The sequence below is a fragment of the Oncorhynchus keta genome, chromosome 7, assembly GCF_023373465.1.
Source record: "Oncorhynchus keta strain PuntledgeMale-10-30-2019 chromosome 7, Oket_V2, whole genome shotgun sequence".
In the NCBI taxonomy this organism is placed as follows: Eukaryota; Metazoa; Chordata; class Actinopteri; order Salmoniformes; family Salmonidae; genus Oncorhynchus; species Oncorhynchus keta.
Window position 1 is genome coordinate 10,812,649 of NC_068427.1, and position 14,922 is coordinate 10,827,570.

At 47.5% G+C, this 14,922-nt stretch overlaps 1 protein-coding gene across 7 annotated transcripts in view; it reads left to right on the top strand.

The window, feature by feature from the left end:
* The window catches only part of LOC118385969 (formin-like protein 2), a 94,880-nt gene that overhangs the window by 50,699 nt on the left and 29,259 nt on the right, over positions 1–14,922 (top strand). For all 7 annotated transcript variants that reach the window (XR_004826136.2, XM_035773253.2, XM_035773255.2 and 4 more), the window contains exons 4-6: positions 4,486–4,562; positions 7,679–7,762; positions 8,556–8,705. Coding sequence is in view for 6 of the 7 variants with exons in the window: in XM_035773253.2 (XP_035629146.2) it covers positions 4,486–4,562; positions 7,679–7,762; positions 8,556–8,705 (311 nt within the window). In the remaining variant the exon portion in view is untranslated. The remainder of the gene's footprint in view (positions 1–4,485; positions 4,563–7,678; positions 7,763–8,555; positions 8,706–14,922) is intronic.

Consider the following 14,922-nt stretch of genomic DNA (forward strand, 5'->3'; position numbering starts at 1 on the left):
AAGAGAGAGAGGGAGAGAGAGACGGGAAAGAGAGAGAGAGAGACGGGTAAAGAGAGAGAGAGAGAGAGACGGGGAAAGAGAGAGAGAGAGAGACGGGGAAAGAGAGAGAGACGGGGAGAGAGAGAGAGAGAGGGGAGAGAGAGAGAGAGACGGGGAAAGAGAGAGAGAGAGAGAGAGACGGGGAAAGAGAGAGAGAGAGACAGGGAAAGAGAGAGAGAGAGACTGTGAAAGAGAGAGGGAGAGACGGTGAAAGAGAGAGGGAGAGAGACCGGGAAAGAGAGAGAGAAAGACGGGGAAAGAGAGAGAGAGAGATGGGGAAAGAGAGGGAGAGAGAGACGGGGAAAGAGAGAGAGAGAGATGGGGAAAGAGAGAGAGAGAGGGGAGAGAGAGACAGGGAAAGAGAGAGAGGAGAGAGAGACGGGTAAAGAGAGAGAGAGAGAGACGGGGAAAGAGAGAGAGAGACGGGGAAAGAGAGAGAGAGAGACGGGGAAAGAGAGAGAGAGAGAGACGGGGAAAGAGAGAGAGACGGGGAAAGAGAGAGAGAGAGAGAGACGGGGAGAGAGAGAGAGAGACGGGGAGAGAGAGAGAGAGACGGGGAGAGAGAGAGAGAGAGACGGGAAAGAGGGAGAGAGAGAGAGAGACGGGGAAAGAGAGAGAGAGAGAGAGACGGGGAGAGAGAGGGGGAAAGAGAGAGAGAGGGAGAGAGAGACGGGGAAAGAGAGAGAGAGAGAGACTGGGAAAGAGAGAGAGAGAGACGGGGAAAGAGAGAGAGAGAGAGACGGGGAAAGAGAGAGAGAGATTGGGAAAGAAAGAGAGAGAGAGAGAGATGGGGAAAGAGAGAGAGAGAGGGAGAGAGAGACGGGGAAAGAGAGAGAGAGGGAGAGAGAGACGGGGAAAGAGAGAGAGAGAGACGGGGAAAGAGAGAGAGAGAGACGGGGAGAGAGAGAGAGAGACGGGGAAAGAGAGAGAGAGAGAGACGGGGAAAGAGAGAGAGAGATTGGGAAAGAGAGAGAGAGATTGGGAAAGAGAGAGAGAGAGAGAGACGGGGAAAGAGAGAGAGAGAGGGAGAGAGATGGGGAAAGAGAGAGAGAGAGACGGGGAAAGAGAGAGAGAGAGACGGGGAAAGAGAGAGAGAGAGAGACGGGGAAAGAGAGAGACCGGGAAAGAGAGAGAGAAAGACGGGGAAAGAGAGAGAGAGAGACGGGGAGAGAGAGAGAGAGACGGGGAAAGAGAGAGAGAGAGAGAGACGGGGAAAGAGAGAGAGAGATTGGGAAAGAGAGAGAGAGATTGGGAAAGAGAGAGAGAGATTGGGAAAGAGAGAGAGAGAGAGAGACGGGGAAAGAGAGAGAGAGAGGGGAGAGAGAGATGGGGAAAGAGAGAGAGAGAGACGGGAAAGAGAGAGAGAGAGAGACGGGGAAAGAGAGAGAGAGAGAGAGACGGGGAAAGAGAGAGAGAGAGAGAGGGGAAAGAGAGAGAGAGAGGAGAGAGAGAGACGGGAAAGAGAGAGAGAGAGAGCGACGGGGAAAGAGAGAGAGAGATGGGGAAAGAGAGAGAGAGAGAGAGAGAGAGAGAGATGGGGAAAGAGAGAGAGACGGGGAGAGAGATAGAGAGAGAGAGATGGGGAAAGAGAGGGAGAGAATTGCCACTGGGGAGAGAGAGAGAGATGGGGAAAGAGAGAGAGAGAGAGAGAGAGAGAGAGAGGAGGAAGATTTCCATTCCAGAAGAGAGAGAGAGAGAGAGAGAGAATGAGCCTTTGAGAAAATGAGAGAGAGAGAGAGAGAGAGAGACTGGGAAAGAGAGAGAGTTATGGTTTTTACATTCCTGCTCAGCCCCCTTTTCTTCAGACTCAAACAATTGCCACTTTGTGCCTCTGTGGAGAGCCGGAGCTGGAGGTCATTGCCTCCGCTTTACATATGCAGGCCCAGTGCATTCCGCTCAGCCAATAGACAAGCCAAGGAGGAAGATTTCCATTCCAAAAAGTTCACAAGAATGTATCAGCCTTTGATTTGTCTCCAAAATGACCCCTCTGGAGCGGGCACAGCTCCCCACTCTCTACCTCTTTCTCTCGCTTTCCCCCTGTTTTCTCTGCTCTCTCCTTTCTCTTTCCCTGCTCTATCGCTCTCTTCTCTTTCCCTCTGCTCTCTCCCCGCTCTCTCTTTTTACCCCTGCTCCCTTTCCCTGCTTTATTTATTTCCCTGCTTTCCCTCCTCTGTTTCACCCTGCTCTCTGTCCTCTCTATGTCCTCTATATCCTCATACTCTCTGTCCTCTCTCTCTGTCCTCTCTCTCTGTCCTCTATATCACCCTGCTCTCTGTCATCTCTCTGTCCTCTATACCTCCCTACTCTGTCCTCTCTATTGTCTCTCCTCTGTTTCACCCTGCTCTCTGTCCTCTCTCTGTCCTCTATACCCCCCTACTCTCTGTCCTCTCTAGCCTCTCTCCTCTATCCCCCTACTCTCTGTCCTCTCTATTGTCTCTCCTCTATATCCCCCTACTCTCTGTTATCAGTCTCACTCTCTCTCCTCTATATCCTCATACTCTCTGTCCTCTATATCCCCCTACTCTCTGTCCTCTCTCCCCTCAATATCCCACTACTCTATGTCCCCTCTCTCCTCTATATCCCCCTACTCTCTGTCCTCTCTCTCTCTCTCCTCTATATCCCCCTACTCTGTCATCTATGTCTCTCTCTCTCTCCTCTATATCCCCCTACTCTCTGTCCTCTATATCCCCCTACTCTCTGTCCTCTCTCCTCTATATCCTCTCTGTCCTCTGTCCTCTCTCCTCTATATCCCCCTACTCTCTGTCCTCTATATCCCCCTACTCTCTTCCCTCTCTCTCTCTCCTCTATATCCCCCTACTCTGTCATCTCTGTCTCTCTCTCTCTCTCTCCTCTATATCCTCATACTCTCTGTCCTCTCTCTCCTCTATATCCCCTCTGTCCTCTCTCTCCTCTATATCCCCCTACTCTCTGTCCTCTCTCTCCTCTATATCCCCATACTATCTGTACTCTCTCTCTCTCCTCTCTATATCCCCCTACTCTCTGTCCTCTCTCTCCTCTTTATCCCCCTACTCTCTGTCCTCTCTCTCCTCTATATCCCCATACTCTCTGTCCTCCTTCTCTCTCCTCTCTATATCCCCCCTACTCTCTGTCCTCTCTCTCCTCTATATTCCCATACTCTCTGTCCTCTCTCCTCTCTATATCCCCCTACTCTCTGTCCTCTGTCCTCTCTCTCCTCTATATCCCCATACTCTCTGTACTCTCTATCCTCTCTCTGCTCTCTCTGGATCTGCGCTGGTAGAACAGCTGGTAGTACTTAGTGAGGAGTGGGGTGTGTGTGTGTGTACGTGACTGTGTATGTGTGTGGGCGGGGGGTGTCAAGGAGTCTGCGCAGTAGCCCTCGCACTTGCTCTGATTTCCACACAATGGGTCTCCTCCCTAATACAATTACACTCTGTTTCTCATCTCCACATGGGCCAAACACACACACCCCCTCCACCCAGCCCAGTACTACGAGCCCAGAGAAGCCCTGGCAATGGGAACGTCCCTGTACTGCTCTCTCTCGCTCTCTGTGTTTATAACACTTGAGTCTAGCTCTGTTTGTTTCCTCCCTGATAGACACAGGGTGCATCCCAAACTGTGCTCTATTCCCTACACTATGCACTATGGGCACAGCATGGAACGGGAAGGCAAGGCCACAGCCAAACTGGGTGGATATGGATACTGGGAGCCTCCTCCTCGGTCTATGTCATTGGTGATGCAATGATTTCACTCTCTGTCATCATTGAGATTTCTTCCTCTGAACTAGTAGTGAGCAACATTGGTTCTTCTGGCCGTTGATTATGAATGCCTGCTAGCGAGCCCCGTCGCTCACGCTTGTGCCTTTTCTATTCCTCCTCCTCCTCACAGTTGTGGCGCAACAGGCCGCAGGGCTTTTGTTTGGAGAGGGAGAGAGAGGGAGAGGGAGAGCGAGAGAGAGTATATTCACATGCAGGTCAGGTCATACACTTCGGTCCCCCGAGCATTTTCTCCCGGCGGTAAAACCACGGTAACAGCACACAGGACAAGAATGGATCTACGGTCGGTGTGTGCAAAGGGCCCGGCAGCTCAAATACAAGCCAGGACCAATTTAATGAGTTGAATATATCCGCATCCCAAATGGCACCTTATTGCCTATAATAGTGCCTACTTTTGACCAGAGCCCATTAAAAAAACAAGTGTACTACATAGGGAATAGAGTGCCATTTGGAATGCGCAGAAGATTCTATTGTGCCATAAGGAGGAAATATTTTCTGGAGAACCAGGGAATGTATTGGAAGTTCCCAGATTTGTGCAGCCCTATTCAAGACATGGAAACACACACATTCTCTTCAGGACATTTCCCTTTCGGGAAAGGCAGCGGTGGTGTCTGTTGTCTGTTTTAGGATTTATAACCTGCCCGACCAGAGTGATGAAACGTTAATAATAATTCCCTTTCTTTGCCCCCAGAAATTCCGACGGAGAGTGCAGGAGTCCACCCAAGTCCTGAGAGAACTGGAAATTTCGTTAAGGACAAATCACATAGGGTGGGTGGCAATTGATTTGTGTGTGTGGATGTGAAAGTGTTGTCTGTGTCCCAAATGGCACCCTATTCCCTGTGGGCCTGTTGAAATGGTGTGCGCTATAAAGGGAATGCCATTTGGGACACATGCCAGGTCAACTGTGGTCCCAGGGAGTAATGAAGCCGGGGTACGTGCTGGGAGCTATAGTCAGGATGAGGCAAGATAAGGGACAGCAGGATGCAGCGGGGCTGATGGGACGGGACAAGGTCACCGGTGACACGGTAGGCAACACTGGCAGACAGTTGTAAGGGACAGGAAGACACGGGCCTGCGTCCCAAAGGGCACCCTATTCCCTACCTGGGTCCTGGTCAAAAGTAGGGCACTACATAGAGAAAGGGGGTGACATTTGGGACTCTGTCGCAGAAAGGGGACCAGACAGCCACAGTTCTGTATCATCAACACACAGACTCCAGCTAGTCAGGCACTATAACACAACAACTGTTACAGGATCTCAGGGTCCCAACAACACCAATGCACTCTCTCACTCTCTCACTCACTCACTCTCTCACTCACTCACTCACTCACTCACTCACTCACTCACTCACTCACTCACCCACACTCTCTCTCACTCACTCACTCACCCACTCACACTCTCTCACTCACTCACTCACCCACTCACACTCTCACTCACTCACCCACTCACACTCTCTCTCACTCACTCACTCACTCACTCACCCACTCACACTCTCTCGCACTCACTCACTCACTCACTCACTCACTCACTCACCCACTCACCCACTCACACTCACCACTCACTCACTCACTCACTCACTCACTCACACTCACCCACTCACACTCACACTCACACTCACTCACTCTCACTCACCACTCACTCACTCACCACTCACTCACACTCTCTCTCACTCACCCACTCACACTCTCTCTCACTCACTCACTCACCCACTCACACTCTCTCACTCACTCACTCACCCACTCACACTCTCTCTCACTCACTCACCCACTCACACTCTCTCTCACTCACTCACTCACACTCTCTCTCACTCACTCACCCACTCACACTCTCTCTCACTCACTCACCCACTCACACTCTCACTCACTCACTCACACTCTCTCTCACTCACTCACTCTCTCGCACTCACTCACTCACTCACCCACTCACACTCTCTCACTCACTCACTCACACTCACTCACTCACTCACTCACTCACTCACTCACTCACTCACTCACTCTCTCACTCTCTCACTCACTCACTCACTCACTCACCCACTCACACTCTCACTCACTCTCTCACTCTCTCACACTCTCACTCTCTCACTCTCTCACTCTCTCACTCACCACTCACTCACTCACTCACTCTCTCACTCACTCACTCACTCACTCACTCACTCACTCACTCACTCACTCACTCACTCACACACACTCACACACTCACTCACTCACACTCACCACACTCACACACACTCACTCACTCACACTCTCTCACTCACTCACTCACACTCACTCACTCACTCACTCACTCACTCACTCACTCACTCACTCACTCACTCACTCACACTCACTCACTCACTCACTCACTCACTCACTCACTCACTCACTCACTCACATACATACACACACTGAACCACAAAGCCGAGTCACGTTGGAGGAAGTCTGTCTCCCAAAACAAAGCCGGGGGGCATTGTTTACGTGGATTATCTCGTGCCTTGTTTTAGTGACCTTATGTTGCTAAGCTAGATTACATTAATAATCGACCTAATCTAGATGAGATAATGAAGCATTATCTTTTCCCAGAGAGCGACTGAGGGAGTGGGAGGGAGGGCGGCGGTTATAAAGAAGGGGGGGGCAGAAACCAGAAGAAATCAGTGTGATGACCAGTAGGCTACATAACAATCAGTCCTTTTCAGAGAAGACACGTCTTGCGTCTATTGATAGTGGAGATAGCGTTTTTCTCAGTAAGCACTGAGTACAACACAGCCTTTCAATTGTTTTCACCTCGTTCAATTGTTGACAAGTTACATTGTCATATTCTGAATCAAACTGTTGCTGTTATGGTCACGACTCGTGACTACCGTGCGTGCCTGTTTAAAGTCAGGTCACACCCCTCCACACCTTCGACACGTCCCAAATGGCACCCTATTCCCTTTACAGTACATTACTATAAAGGGCCCCCATGCCCTTTAAATTATCCCTTTTTTATTAGCAACATAAGTCAGAATGCAGCCACGCCATAGTCAGACTGAGGGGCCCAGTTCATTAGGGCGCAGTTCCGCTTAAAGCCCTCCGTGTTTCAATCTGTTTTTCGTCCCTTCAGTGCTTAATGAATGGGACCCTGCTCTCAGACGAGCACGTCCCTTGTTAGTGATCGTCACAGTACTTCTAAAGGCCTGGCTGTGTGTCACGCTCGGTGCAATCACCGCGCAATCACAGCCCGTTACAGTAATTGGCCCCGTAAATAGACACGATGCTGGTGGAGTCGCTAATAAAGAAAGTGTTAGAAAGAGTGTGAGCGAGTGAGTCCTTTCCTCATAAATGAGAGAGAGAGAGAGAGACTGTCTTTAGTCAAACATGCTGTATTGTCTCTCAAAAAGACGTCTCTGTTTTCCGTCGCTGTCGAGTGCAGATGAAAGCTCCAGCATGCTGAATAGGTGGCCCACTTTTACACTGGTGGCGGTTAGAAAGGTAGAGATGGTCTTTTGATCATTGTCAAGGCCTTCCCTGGCAGAGAGGAGAAGAGAGGGGAGCTGCCTATGTGTCTTTATATATGTGTGCGTGTTGCCATATTCCACGGCATCACCAAGGCTTTGAAGTCCCCCAACCGGCTCATCGCTATTCCTCCCAGTGACTGATGGAAAGAGAGTGAGAGAAATGTGGGGGAAATCTAAAATCTCGCTCTTTCTCCCCCCCCCCTCCTCCCAGGACTTATTTCAAGCTTTTTATTCTTGCTCGATCACGTTTCAGACCCTTAGCACTTGACGTGTATCTCAACGATAAAATGGCTGAATCCCAGACAGACTGTGTGTGTGATGTTTGTCGTGTGTCTCACACTGTGGGCCCACGTACTGTTTGTGTGAGCCGAGTGTTGTTCTTGGACTAACACCGGCTGTTATTTCTCCTTCTAGGTGGGTGAGAGAATTCCTCAACGACGAAAACAAAGGCCTGGATGTGTTGGTGGAGTATCTTTCTTTTGCGCAGTACGCTGTCACGTAAGTCCCCCTTCGCTCTGTTCACCCTATAGATGGACCTCGTCTCGCGCAGGCCCAGACAATGAGCACAATGGCCCTTTTCTGCCTAATCAGTGATGCATTTCCTCGACCAATGCTGCTACTGCTGCCTCGTTCTCAGAAACACCCGAGTCACTGGTCGAATGTGGTGACCGAACAGTTCCTGGGACCACTGGCTGCATCCCATTCACTATATAGCGCACTACTTTTGACCGGAGCCCTATGGGACACCCAATGGGCCCCGGTCAAAAGGTAGTGTACTACGTAGGAGAATAGTGGTGACATTTGGGACGTAGACATTTTGCCCTGTTTGGCTTGTAGATTCAGTTACATTTGAAATGTACGTTCGGACCCTATGTTACTAGTCTGTCCAACGAGTATCAAATGGCTACCCCATCAATGAGTGTTGACCTTGATTCGCTTACAAGTTAGCCCCCTGCCTTTCCATTAGAAAATAGCCACGTCTATTTGGGAATTATTGCCCTGCTGAAATCTGAAATAAGAGCATCTCCATAATGTTGCACTGATGGCAGAATTTGTATACCCTTCTACCTACTGATGGTGCGTGAAAAAGACTAGGCTTGTGTCCCAAATGACACTCAATACCCTATGTAGTGCACTACTTTTACTACCTATGGGCCCTGGTCAAGACGAGTACACTTAAAAGTGAATAAGTTGGCATTTGGGACACGGGCTTCGTCGGACTGTGATCAGAGAGTACAGTGATGTATTACGATCTCTTAAGTCTCCTGTCCTGCGTGTTTCTCCTCTCCAGGTTTGATGGCGACAGCGCGGAGAAGAACCCGGAGAAGTCGGTGGACAAGCCCTGGAGCAGATCCATAGAGGACCTGCACGGGGGGAGTAACTTCCCGTCCCCCGTCAGCGGGAACAGCATCTCCCGCGCCGGGCGACACTCCACGCTACGGTAAACCACACGCCTCAATACTGTACCTAGGCTTGAAAAAAATGTGGATAACATAAAAAATGTAAAAAAGAACCCCCAGATTTTCCAGGTATCCCAGTTTGACGTTTCCTAGAATCAAGAGGGAATACGCATGACATCCGGAGTCCTCCAACCTCGATTTCTGGCAAAAGCTGGGGTTTTTTAGGAAAGTTGCCGGACTCTAACCATACATTACAGGCTAGAAGCTACTATAAGGCTACACCACAATGATAACGTAGTCAGAGTTCTGTATTTAAAACTCGATATGTGTGTGGTATCTACAAGGAATGGTTCACTTAGTCTGGATTGTTATAGTTCCCTAATTTGATGCTCTGGGTTCATTCACGTGGTTGTCACGAACCGGCGCGAAGTCTGTAACAAAAAGGGAGACAATGTGGAGATAAGGAATAACAGAAATATATTTATTAACTGAAGTAACATAAATACAATTAACAATGGTGTGTGTCGTCGGTAATCAGTAGTGTAAGTGAGTGGTTCCGTGCATAAATGTGATCATGAGGGGTGTTGAAAGGTGCCAAAGCAAACAAACAAAACAACCACAAAAATGCCACAACCAAAAATCTATCGGTGTGTCTGCATGGAGAGAGTCTCCTCAATGAATGGGGAAGAGGTGTATTTATCCCGGGACACACCCGAGCCCAGGTGTGTCCCATTTCGCTGACGACCCTCCCGCCTCCGCCCACCGACATCCTATTAAGGAAAACAAGAGCAAAGAGAGAGAACTCAGGCAGACGGAGTGGGAGGGCCGTCACATGGTTGTATTTGACGTTTCTGAAGGCGCGCACATTTCATGTGATGTCTGAAAAAGTCGTTTGTTGTGGTCATGAGGCCCTGAAGGCTTTGAATGGCTTAAACCACCTTTCAGTCTGGCGCGGATTGGCAGGATAGAGGACGGGGGGTGGGTTTGTTTTCCATGGATACGTTCCAAATGGCACCCTATTCCTTAGATAGTGCTTTTGCCCAGAGCAATATGGGATTCCCTATGGAATCCCCCATATTGGGGTTCACTGCATAGGGAATAGGGTGCCATTTGGAACGTATCCATGGAAAACAACCCCCCGTCCTCTATCCTCAAATCCGCGCCAGACTGAAACGTGTCTTAAGCCATTTAAAGCCTTCCGGGCCTCATGACCACAACAAACGACCTTTTCAGACATCACATGAAATGTTATGGATGATGATATCTCTACCGCACATTGCTGACACTGGGGTTTTCATAGCTACTGAACAAGCCGGAAATCCCCATTTTCTAACTATCTTTTCCACAGGGATTTTACAAATATGATATGTTATGTGATGAATATGATATGAATGATACACATTTTTTTATAATTTGGCCAACATTGAAATTGTCCCCCTGCTTACGTTATTAAACCAGGTTCATCCAATTCTGCCTATTTCTGACTGCGTGTGTTAATCCCTGCTGTTGTTTCAATGATGTGCCAGGGTGTTATTCCCATTGACTTCTCACATAGACGACTAATCCTTCTGTCTGACTGTGGTAACGTTGCACAAAGGAAACCATTCGCACCATGTTGCACATGTCTTCTCAATCCCAACCAGAGGCGGCTGGTGGGAGGAGCTATAGGAGAATGGGCTCATTGTAATTGTCACTGGATTCTTCTGTTGAAGGAAAGGCGGACCAAAACGCGGCGTGGTTTGTGTTCATCTTCATATTTAATTAAAGAAAGTACTGAACACTGAATACAAAAAACAATAAACAAATAACGACCGTGAAGCTAAATGAGAACTGTGATGACACAAGCAATCAACATAGACAATCACCCACAAACAAACCCAGGCTACCTAAGTATGATTCTCAATCAGAGACAACTAATGACACCTGCCTCTGATTGAGAACCATACTAGGCCGAAACATACAAATCCCCAAATCATAGAAAAACAAACATAGACTGCCCACCCAACTCACACCCTGACCATACTAAATAAATACAAAACAAAGGAAATAAAGGTCAGAACGTGACAGTAATGGCTGGAATGGAGTCGATGGAACGGTATCAAACATTCATTATATTTATTCCATTCCAGTTGTTACAATGAGCCCGTCCTCCTGTAGTTCCCCCCCACCAGCCTCCGCTGATCCCAACACTATTCTAATTCACATATGGTGGATTAAGCTACAATAATTTTCAATTAATCTCAACTCACGACTCATGAGCTTCTTCTGGTAGGCTAGTGTGTGTGTGTCCCAAGTGGCACCCTATTACCTATATAGTGCACTACTTCTGTAGTAGTGCACTAGGGTGCCATTTAAGTGGCACCATACAGTGCATTCTGAAAGTATTCAGACCCCTTCCCCTTTTCCACATTTTGTTACGTTACAGCCTTATACTAAAATGTATTAAATAATGTTTTTCCTCGTCAATCTAAACACATTATTAAACACATCATCCTTGAGATGTTTCTACAACTTGATTGGAGTCCACCTGCGATAAACTCAATTGATTGGACATGATTTGGAAAGGCACACACCTGTCTATATAAGGTCCCACTGTTGACAGTGCGTGTCAGAAAAAAACAAACCATGCGGTCGAAGGAATTATCCGTAGAGCTCAGAGACAAGGTTGTGTCAATGCACAGATTGGGGGAAGGGTACCAAAACATTTCTGCAGCATTGAAGGTCCCCAAGAACACAGTGTCCTCCATCATTCTTAAATGGAAGAGGTTTGGAACCACAAAGACTCTTCCTAGAGCTGGCCACCCGGCCAAAAGGAGCAAGGAACTTGGTCAGAGAGGTGACCAAGGACCCAATGGTCACTGACAGAGCTCCAGAGTTCCTCTGTGGAGATGGGAGAACCTTCCAGAAGGACAACCATCGCTGCAGCACTCCACCAATCAGGCCTTTACGGTAGAGTGGCCAGACGGAAACCACTCCTCAGTAAAAGGCACATGACAGCCTGCTTGGAGTTTCCCAAGAGGTACCTAAAGGACTGAGAACACGATAAACAAGTTTATCTCGTCTGATGACACCAAGATTGAAATCTTTGGCCTGAATGCCAAGCGTCACATCCGGAGGAAACCAGGCACCATCCCTATGGTGAAGCATGGTGGTGGCAGCATCATGCTGTAGGGGATGTTTTCAGCAGCAGGAACTGGGAGACTAGTCAGGATCAGAGATGAATGGAGCAAAGTACAGAGAGATCCTTGATGAAAACCTGCTCCAGAGCTATCAGGACCTCAGACTGGGGTGAATGTTCACCTTCCAACAGGACAACAACCTTAAACACAGCCAAGACAATGCAGGAGTGGCTTCGTGACAAGTCTCTGAATATCCTTGAGTGGCCCAGCCAGAGCCCGGACTTGAACCCGATGAAACATCTCTGGAGAGACCTGAAAATAGCTGTGCATCGATGCTTCCCATCCAACCTGACAGAGTTTGAGAGAATTTGCATTGAAGAACGGGAGAAACTCCCCAAATACAGGTGTGTCAAGCTTGTAGCGTCATACCCAAGAAGACTCGAGGCTGTAATTGCTGCCAAAGGTGCTTCAACAAAGTACTGATTAAATGGTCTGAATACTTATGTAAATGTCATATTTCTGTTCATTTATTTGATTAATTTGCAAGAAAAGAGAAAAAAAATCTAAAAACCTGTTTTGGCTTTGTCATTATGGTGTATTATGTGTAGATTGATGAGGGGGGAAAAACAATGTGCTGTATGTGAATGTGAGCTGTATGAAGGTGACAGCTGTGATGTTGACTGGTGTTCTGTCCTGGCCTTCGTCCTCTAGTCTCCTGCTCTGTGCTCCACTCTTCAGCAGCAGCAGGCAGGTCTATTTGAGGTGTCGCTCATGGTGCTGTCTGATAGATGTAGATGCCCGCAGCACCCCCCCCACCTCAACCCCCCTGGCTCCCCTACCTGCCACTCACACACACACACACACCGGGGTTTCCGTGAGGAAAATGTGACTGGCAAGATTTGAATTTACCGGATATTTGAGAAATGTACCGGGTGTCCAAATGCATTATGGCGTCCACCCACGGTGCTCAAAATCACCTTTAGATTATTGTCATTCATCTTAACGGAATAGGAATTAGCCTGTAAAGTTGTAAAAAAAATAGAATGATGCTCTTAAACCAAAATGACCGGTTTTATTGAAAAGGATAGCATTGCCCGTTGCGTCTTCATCCCTTCTATAAATCATGAATGAATATCGTAATAAAAATAAATACAAACTTGAGCCGAGAAGAACTAGTCTCCGACACGACTTCAAAATATAATATTTGTATAATGTAATTTGCCAACGACCTGTCCCAAAATGTGTAGTTAATGAATAACAGAACACAGCTGTTTTCAAACACAATCAAGGCCTCTCTGATTTAATTTAGCAGCAGGTTAGGAGAATTAGCATAGCAGGTTAGGAAAATTAGGTTAGGAAAAGGGTTAGGGTTAGCAAAAAGAAAAATCGATACTGAACAAAATTATAAACGCAACATGCAACAATTTCAAAGATTTTACTCAGATTTATTTAAATATATTCATTAGGCCCTAATGTATGGAGTGGATCAGAAACCAGTCAGTATCTGGTTTGAGCACAATTTTGCCTCATGCAGCACAATACATCTCCTTCAGATAGAGTTGATCAGGCTGTTTATTGTGGCCTGTGGAATGTTGTCACTCCTCTTCAATGGCTGTGCAACATTGCTGGAAATTGGCAGGAAATGGAACATGCTGTCGTACACGTCAATCCTGAGCATCCCAAACATGCTCAATCGGTGACATGTCTGGTGAGTATGCAGGGCATGGAAGAACTGGGATATTATGTTCTACGCAACAGCTCTGGTGGACATTCCCGCTGTCAGCATGCCAATTGTGCACGCTCCCTCAACTTGAGACATCTGTGCCATTGTGTTGTGTGACAAACTGCACGTTTTAAAGTGGCCTTTTATTTCCCCCCGGCACAAGGTGCACCTGTGGAATGACCATGCTGTTTAATCAGCTTCTCGATATGCCACACCTGTTTAGGTGGACGGATTATCTTGGCAAAGGAGAAATGCTCACTAATAGGGATGTAAACAAATTTGTGCATGAAGAGACACACTTTTTGTGTGTATCGACAATTTCGGAGGTATTTTATTTCAACTCATAAAACATGGAACCAATATGTTGTGTTTATATTTTTGTTCGGTGTACTTTTGACAAGCTGGATCCCTTCTAGCCATGACCGGTCCGGCCCACTCCCCATTCCCACCGTGATTCAGCAACACAGAGGTGGAAAGAGTACACTCTAAGCAGCCACAAAACAAATAAATTATCATGTTGGACAATCAAATGTGATATCAATAAACCAAATGAGTTCAGGCTGGTTCATTGAGAGAAAGCTTAGTTTACAATGCCTCACTCTTTTTACAGTTCTACTGGATGATGTTAATAAATGTTCTGTTTATTGTAATTTGAACTATCGTGGTGTCGAGACTCGTGCCGTGTGATATACGGGGCCTATTGACAACTCTGTTTCCTACTAGTGATTGCAACATTGTAATGTGAAAAGTCGGCGACGATTTGTCCGTTTCAAAACTGAATAAGTTCAACTGAAATGCACCAATTGCGCATGATACACATCATTACTCTACTCTAGTCTATCAATCCATTCCAAATCTTTATACTATACATGACACGGGCGGCATATGTTGATCTGGCCTAGTGCGGCAGCAGAACTGCTAGGACTGGGCCTGACGAACACAATAATTTGCCTCTAATTTACTTGCGTTTGCGGTGGACCTTGGCCTGCTCAAAGACAGCCGCTGCTTGTTGGGAAGTCAACACCTTGGAGCAGCTTGACTCACATCAGCCTCATTACTTTGTCCTTAAGAAGGCGAGATCATGAGGCTGTCTTCGTTCTGTTTTGGTGAAAGAGACACCTCTCGGGCGGGCGCACTGGAGACAGAGATAATCAACACAATCTTCACCAATGTTGCCCAGTCAGGGTTCACTGAGCTGAAGTTCCTTGTGAGGGACCTCCAGTCTTTCGCGTGAGTAAGACTAGAAACGCATCCAACTCTAATGTCCCAGCTGCTTGAGGATTTATTAGCCTATGAAGTATATTTGCCTTTGACGTTTGGAGCACATCCACTGGTATTTCCATCAATGAATAAAAAGCACTATTTTACAATGGAATTATTTTTTTTCTCACAACAATTTGGACAGCAAATGTAGTT